General features: G+C 33.6%; 1 protein-coding gene across 1 annotated transcript; it reads left to right on the forward strand.

Moving 5' to 3' along the window:
• Positions 1 to 8,572, forward strand: LOC108914195 (U4/U6.U5 tri-snRNP-associated protein 1). Its single transcript, XM_018719937.1, has 7 exons — positions 1 to 326; positions 2,285 to 2,721; positions 2,779 to 3,024; positions 3,095 to 3,542; positions 3,623 to 3,826; positions 6,148 to 6,725; positions 8,236 to 8,572. The coding sequence occupies exons 1-7, from the start codon at positions 131 to 133 to the stop codon at positions 8,380 to 8,382; spliced, it is 2,256 nt and encodes a 751-aa protein (XP_018575453.1). The 5' UTR covers positions 1 to 130; the 3' UTR covers positions 8,383 to 8,572.
• The last annotated feature ends 82 nt before the right edge of the window (positions 8,573 to 8,654 follow it).

Raw genomic sequence — 8,654 nt, forward strand, 5'->3', positions numbered from 1 at the left:
ATAACGTTTCGTTAACGTTGTGTTTTGTATTCGTTAATAATAGAGTTCTATAAATTGTCTGTTAAAATTAATAGAAGTTGTAAATGGTCGGTTAATTTGTTTGATATTAATTCATATAACTTAATAAGTTATGGGTTCCAGTAGTAAGAAATACAAGGAAAAAGAATCTCGTAAGCGTCGCCACAGAAGTCCTAGTAGAAGTTACGATGACGATTATGATGTACAACGAGAAAAAAGACATAAACATAAAAAACATCACCATCATCATAAAGAAAAACGAAAGGAAAGGCTGGAAAGGGTTCCCAGGCAGGAATATGAAAGTGACAGTAAGTTGAATATCACTTATGTTTGTATCAGTACCTATACTGGATACTGTGGCAGCTTATTTGTAAGAAAAAGTAAATAGTAAATCTTTAGTAGGACACTTTATATTTAGCTAATTCTAAAAAGTTGTTTTGTGCCCCATTTCTGGTGCTTGAGGTTGCTAGAACGTCGTTTTCTGAAAATGAGACTGAATATTTATTTATTCCAAAAATAGATTGAAAAAAGGTTTCTGATTTTCAACAGTATCGCAGCTTCTCATTTCATTAGTGAGGGAACAAATACATCCACTTATCTTTTTCTAACTGGTGATGAAAACCTAAACTGTTTTTAATTAAACCGATGAATTTATTGGTGAGGCATCGGTCTATCAAAGTTTTATTTAGATTTTTTGGTAGAATTCATGGGAAATAACTGTTGCTTAAATTGACACTCTCATTATGACGCATATGATTTATTATTTATTCTGTTAGCAGTCTTAAGATTGTTTTAAACAATTTTGCTATAGTTTAAAGTAAAAAGTGTTGTGTTATATTGTAAGGGTACAATAATTTTACTGTAAATGTATTTTTAAGTAAAAATACTTCTGCCCTTTATGTTAACGCTGTCAAGTGGCGCATGCTGAGTAGAGATGGGCGAAACATGACTGATTCGGCTCACTGAGCCGGGTCTTTGTACTGAGCCGAGTGAACCGGTTCCTTTTCAAAGATCAGTCCCAGCTCTCGGATCTTTGCTTCCAATGTCGGAAGTGGTGAACCGAAATCAAGAGTAGTGCACCCGCACTGGCACAATTCATACAGTGCAGGTATCGGGTGTATTATTTTTATTATTCGCTACTTTTTCAAATGATAAATAAGTAGTGAAAACAAATTTTCATTCAAATAAATACAAAAAAATAAATTCACCAAAAAATAATTATTTAATAAAAATTAATTCCAAAATTTTATATTTTTTTTCCTTATGTGCTTTCTAAATTGCTAGTTAATAATCAACAAAATATTGATTCTAATATATTTGTATAAAAATAATACATAATTCTATTAAACAATCTATTTTATGTATTTGTTTAATAATGTTTTTAAGTGAGCTATGCAATACATTCACTCGGCTACATGGGTCGTAGTGTACTAGAAAGAAAAGAAGGGAAGGGATAGTCATGACAGATTCGGCTCAATTGATCCGGCTCATTGAACCGGCTCCGTATGTGGAACGGGATTAACAAAATGAACCGGATTTCTCATCTCTAATGCTGAGTGATAATCCCAACTTCAACAATCAATGCTGTTTTATCTGTTTTTGTCTCCATTTCATTGAATTTTGACAGTAAAAACCAGTCCTAATGTCATTAATACATCTGGGTACAATGTTGGCTCTCGGCTAATATCAAATTATGCTTAAATTTGTGGTAAAAGATACTTTATAAAAATGACAAAGCAGAACATTCTGCGGTGAGTAGGGATAATTTGCATCTATTGGGTCAGTGGATGTTTCATTGGAAATCACAACTCTTCTAGAGAGACGCAGTCATTTATCTGCTCTAGGAGTGCTGTGGAACACTCCTCGGGTTGCTCTGAAAATTGCCTAGGATACGCAGCTTCCCAAATAAAATTAAAATTACTTCTCTATGTTTTTTTAATTTCAAACAAAAAATTCCTGCACTGGATTGTTTTTTTTAATATAATGGAATATACTCTTTTCTTAGAAATAGCATTAGAAATTTTCAAAATACTCGGTGGCATCGAATTCTAGGGTTACTAGTATGTCCACTACTGGTTGACAGATTTGTTTACCAATTCAGAAAGCAGTGGCTTTAAACCTTTAATTCATTAAGGTTTTCTTATCTAAACTAACTTGAGAAACAACTTGCTGAAGTTATGTTATAACCGACTTAGAAAAAACACTGTACAGGCAATCATACTAACTTGCCTAAAACATCAGCTTGATGATTACTTTTCTTTTACAGGTTCTGATGTTGTGGAGATTATTCCTGACGATTCACAATCAGCTCCTCCAACAAAAGCTAATGATAAATCACCGGAAAATTCAAGTCAAGGAGTTGAAAGTTTATCCATTGACGAAACCAATAAGTTGAGGGCTAAATTAGGTTTAAAACCCCTAGATATTGGCTCAAGCAGTGGAAGTAATGCAGGAGCAAAAGGCGATGGTAAAAAGAAGGATGATTTGGGGGAATTTTATCATAAACCAGCAGAAAATTTACAACAAAAAGCTCAACAAGAGAAGATGCGGAATAAATTAGCAGAAGCTAGAGAAAAAAGACACCTCCATAACAAGTATGCCAAAGTCAAGACCCTTGGTGAAAGTGATAGTGATGATGATGTTGAGTCATGGATTAACAAAAATAGGAAAATTGATGAGGCTAAAAAGGAAGCAGAAAAAAGAGTAACTATTTTTCAAATATGTACCTGTGATATTCCTCATCAAATAAATATTTTTTAGGCCAAAATGCTGGAAGAATTGGATGCACAATTTGGTGTAAGTGAAGTTGTGGAATCCGAAAAAAGAGAAAAAATGCGACAGAAGTACTCGGAACGAGATTTAAAAGGTTTAACTGTGGAACATGACCTGGATAGTTTTATGGAAGAACGTACCACTATACTAACTCTCAAAGATAAAGGAGTATTAGATGAAGATGAAGATGTTTTAGTAAATGTCAATATGTTAGATAACGAGCGGTATAGAAAGGTTAGTAACAAATTTATTTATTTACAAATTTTTAGTAAGTATCACAAATACTTATATAACTATTTTTTAGAGCGTCGAAAATAAGAAAAAGAAGATATTATATAATGCTTATGAAGATGACGAATTTGATGAATTTGGGAATCCTAAGGAAAAGTCATTATTATCAAAATATGATGAAGAAATAAATGGTGCCAAGAAGGATAGTTTTAAGATCGGTTATGATAATGCCATTGAAAGAAAACAAGCCATAACTCAATCGGTGAAAGAGAAGTTGGCAAAAAAAAAGCTTGAAAGCATAGGAGAGACGCAGCTAAAGCTGGCTTCAGAGTACTACAATGAAGAAGAATTAGCCAAATTTAAGAAGCCTAAAAAGAAAGTAAGGAAAATAAGATCGAAAGGAAAACTGCTCACTGCCGATGAATTACAAGAACAGCCACAAAATACTGGAATTGAAGCAATAGGTTCCAGAAGACCAAAATATAAAAATGATCCCGATTTAAATATAGATGACGTTCCATGTAAGTTGTTCTATATTATCCAAAAAAATAATTGAAATGAAATAATGATAATAAGCCTTATGTATATTTTTATTTTTTAGCTGTGGACATTCCATCTGATTTAAAAATAGAAGAAAAAGATGATTTGCTTGAAAAAGCATTACACAAAGCTAGGAGGATTAAGCAGAAAGAAAATATTGTGGCGGATATCATAAAAAGTGAAATCAAAACTGAAGTGGAGGAGGAAAATATTGATAGTGGAAACATCATACTAAATGCTACAGCAGAATTCTGTAGAACATTAGGTATGTTTTTTTTTTAAGGAAACAGCTATTAACCAATAAGTTAGTGATGATTAGAACTTGACATTTGGGTGTGAAGTCACTGGCATCCAGTGGCGGCTCGCAAGCGATGCACCGCTTCACCTAAAATTTCCGTTTGGTTGTGCAATTTAAAATTATTTTTAATTTTATGTAAATTTTATAATTGAATATTGAATATATATTGAAATATATATTGAAAATGTATTCTGTTTGTTTAGTATGCAGAAATAAACAGAATAGTTGCGCGGTGAACGCCTTCTAAAAAACGTTGTCTGGATTTAGCGCGAACATTATCCTCGTACCATACAACGTTTAGTATACACAAGTGACAAAACAGTCTGAATTCCGCTTCTCTTCGAAGCGTTGTTTACGGCAGTTGCCATGGCAACGAGGCCAACATGGGAGAAAATTACGGTGTGGTGGAACGAATAACGCGGATATTGAAGCAGCATTGTCATCGCCCATCGCCTGCCTTTAAACAGTTTATACGATACCCGTCGCCCAGTGCACGATTATAACTGTTTTTAGTTTGTTCTTAGTTCTTAGTTTTAATTTGTTTTGTATAATAATTGTAGAAATGTTTCCTATGTATGATCCAGTATGTATCTGATTGGAAATGCCATTTTCCAGGTGGAAAATTGTAAACAAAAAGGATTTTTTAAATTGCAACAGACCTGTGCCTTATTCTTGCGATATGGAATAAAGGGGGAATTCAAAAGACAACGTGTATGTTCGAAAGTTTCGGAATGATTGGTATTCAGAGTATAAGTGGTTGTGTGGAACTGTTCAATTAGAAAACTGTTCTGTATGCCGTTTTTAATTGTGGGTGTAGTCGGGCGTGTGGAATAAGGCAGGATTTAACAATTTTGGGAAAGTCACACGAGGCTGTCGTATCCACAAAGCTTCATTGGAACGTACATGTATGGTTTGCGTTAATGTTCGCAGAAAACCAAAAGCCGAACTAATATTTCTATTTTTTATAAAATTTAGATGAAAATCCTTCTCGCGAACGTCAGTTTCTCGGAAGTATTGCAAATGCAACTAAAAATTTCTAGATTCATTTAAAGCCGTTTGACCTTGAAAATTTTCGCCTGCTGCACTTTTTTTTTCTATTTAGTCAATCATTGCTTCACCTATATCTCAATGTCACGAGCTGCCACTGGTGACATCACTAATAGCTGTTTTACATTGACAATTTATTGATCAATTAATTTATGAAGTTGCTTCATCAAGAAATTGGACAAGTGTAATGCACATACTTCTATCCTATACTGATTATTACCTATAGTTTCAATGGATGACCTTGTTTCCNCTAGTTTTGCATTGTTTTTACTGATTTGTTACTTACAAAAACTAATATTTATATAATATGTGTCAGAACGGTACCGCTGTTGTATCACTACAATTATGAGTGGAAAGGTGATATTTTTGAAATTTATTTGCTTCTTTGATTCATTGGTAGAACTGAAACTTGACAAAGTCTGTAGCAGTGTAAAACCACACTGCTTACCAATAAATTGGTGAATTAATTCATGAAGAACTTCGTCAATTTATTCATCAATAAAAATTGTCAATGTAAAACAGCTATAAGAAATTTCAAAATAATTTGACTTAAATACATAAAAATAAACTTGCCAGTGTCTAATTTAGCTGCAAATAAAAGGTGAACCTTAGCATATTTGAATTGTCAGAGAAAAATGCAACATATTTTGAAATAACGTACATCTAGAGATGTAAGATGTAATATTTCTATTTAATAACACAACTTTATAACAATAACAAAACATAATAGGCACTAATGCAAACCATTGGAAATATTACACATGATAACTACAAAATATTATGTAGTTGTGTGAGGCCTGGATTTTTTTGTAGTAATTTGTTAAATTTCATTGGACTTCAGGACCGAGGATATTTATTAAATTTTGTAACAGCATTACATTGTCAGCTGTTTGAAAAGACGTTAGTTAACCTCTGATAGCATAGGTTTTATTGGGATCGAATTTGAAAATTACAGATTTCACAACACGAATTTATTTGTAATAAAGTGTGTCCCAAAATTTATGCAAGTAATTCTGATAGAAAACACAGGTTTTTAAATTGTAAATTTTTTATTGGTTCTAGAGTATACAATATAGGGTTACGTATGGAATAGCATATCAGGTAAATGATCTCTATGGCTTCGCCGGTACATACTCATCTATTGTAATCTGACATTTTATATGAATAGATTTTTCTACAAATTCGTATTCAATGTGACCATCGCCATACTTTTGAGTTTACAAAAACAAAATTTGTTTTAGGTGACATTCCAACTTACGGCAAGGCTGGTAATCGCGAAGAGACTGAAGAGCTCATAGACTTCGAAAAAGATATAGTGAATGAAGAAAATAGTGATGACGATTGTGAAATAATAGAACCAACTGGTTGGAATTCTGTAGACCCTACAAATCAAGGCATAGATTCCACCCAGATAACGCCCCAAGAAGTCCAAATTTTGGATGAAGAACCAGATGTCAGTACGGGTGTCGGAGCAGCTCTCAAACTAGCTATGAGCAAAGGTTATTTAGATAAAGAACAAAATAATCGTCCTTCTAATTCTCGTCTTGCACACTTGCAAGCCAAACATTATTCTATAGAAGACAAGTCATATGGTGACGAGGGCGATAGACAGAATAGAAGGGAACGATATTCAGGTCCTATAACAGATTTTAAGGAAAAAGATGGTTTTAAACCTAACGTAAAACTTGAATATATCGATGATGAGGGTCACATTTTAAACTCGAAAGAAGCTTTCAGATATTTGTCACATAAGTTCCATGGCAAGGGACCTGGCAAAAATAAGATAGAAAAAAGGATCAAGAAGGGTGTTCAGGAACAGGTAATTCATTTGGACATTTTCAATTATAGCTTAATAATCTTAAATCATATTTTAATTACTTTAATCTTTTTTTTTTTTTCATTACTGTATAATTATTTTGTGTATTGGCAAACTCGGAACCCTTTTTACAACGAATTGCGATGGTTAACATGATAATAAAATTTTCTTTAATCCAGCTCCCTGTTTGATTGGAAATCAGTTACTTTTTTATTTTTTAATGAACATTCAATTTTTTTTTTCTTTTCATGAGATATACGCTGCTCATGACACTTCTCTTTGATTCAGTATGACTTCTAGCACAGCTGTCGCTGTCGATGACATCGACTTCATTATACCCAAACAGGCCAGTCTGAATTTTATAGTTTTTTCCTCTGTGGTCTGTTGTGTTTTTGCCATCATACCACTACGCCATAAAATATCCTAGATATTACTATCGATGTATACATTGTGTGTATGTACACCAGGTTCTTCGCTTTACTAACCACTTTTTCCAAGTATGCATTTCAGCTAAGCTTATCCAGTATCATTCCTCCCTGGAAAGTTGCTCCCCTAATGTAGGTTAAGAGTCGTCAAATTTTTTCAGGTGGAAGGTACTATGAGTCTTGTCCTTGTTTACTGACAGTGCTTGCCTCTTACACTAATTATTCAGACACTTCAGAGCCTCCTTCATGAGCTTTGTATAAAATCCTTTTCGATGGAGACCCTCCGGTGCCACGTCCGCTACTAATCCCCATGGTAAGGAAGACACTACGCCTTCCTGAGGGCAATTCTGGCTTACTTTACACTGGGATGTTTCTCCCGAAAAAGTAGCTGTTACCGTTCAGTACTAGCGGAATATAACCTAATGTAATGCTCGCTCTGAAGATGTGATTTAGAACTGGAGCTAAACAAACAGTTTACTTTCTGTTGCAATAGTACGTGTAGAATTCCATCAGCTTCTGGTGATTTAAATGGGCCAAAAGAATTGAATGCCTATCTTATACTCAACTGGCTCACCACCTTCGTGGAAATCTCCCAGTTCTGACAAGACTCGGTCGTTACCCTTTGCTGGTGATCTATACCCCTTAGGCCCGGTACTTTTGAGTCTCGGTTAAGACTTGATTAATCAATCAGGCAATTAGACTGTGAATATACTACTATAAAATAAATCGGTATATGTAGTCTAATCATGTGATTACTTAACCGAGACTCAAAGTACTGGACCTTAGGGTAATATCATTTGTATGTGGAACTGAAGCCATTTGTGTGCACTACACATTTTTGACATATTTGTATTCAGTGTGCATTGAGAATATGTTGCATTTTATTATTAGAATTGATTTGACTCGTGTACCTAGCGCAAATGGTGATAGATGTCCCTCTTGATTTTCAAAATGTTTGAATGGAACACCCTGTATATTTCCAAAATGCAAACATTTCTATTAATTTGTGACGGGATTTATATATCATAAAAATTTAGCTGGACATTTTAATTGCATTCCGAGTAAATTCAATAAATTGTTCTTTTTAGCTTATGAAAAAGATGAGTTCTACAGACACACCATTAGGGACTCTGAACATGCTTCAAGCCAAGCAAAAAGAAACCCAATCTCCATTTGTTGTACTTTCTGGAAGTAAACAGTCACAGTCAACAGCTTTATCAAAAAGTAGGCGATGAATTGGAAACCATTCGTATAATAGTTCGTAAGGAATTGCATTGTAGGTAGGTTCAGGAAGATCAACTTTTTTGTAATTAAAAAAAGAAGTAATTTTAAAGATTTTATTTAATAATTGTACGATTTTCGTACCAACATCAAATTAATGTTATATGTACAGCCATGTTATATAATAAAATAGTTTTATGCTAACCTCGTTGCCGTTTCATTGACAATTTAGAAACACTTGCAAAATTATTTATTTCATTATCTAAACTTTTTTAATACTGATGAT

Source organism: Anoplophora glabripennis, unplaced genomic scaffold, assembly GCF_000390285.2.
Source record: "Anoplophora glabripennis isolate ALB-LARVAE unplaced genomic scaffold, Agla_2.0 scaffold763, whole genome shotgun sequence".
Lineage (NCBI taxonomy): Eukaryota > Metazoa > Arthropoda > Insecta > Coleoptera > Cerambycidae > Anoplophora > Anoplophora glabripennis.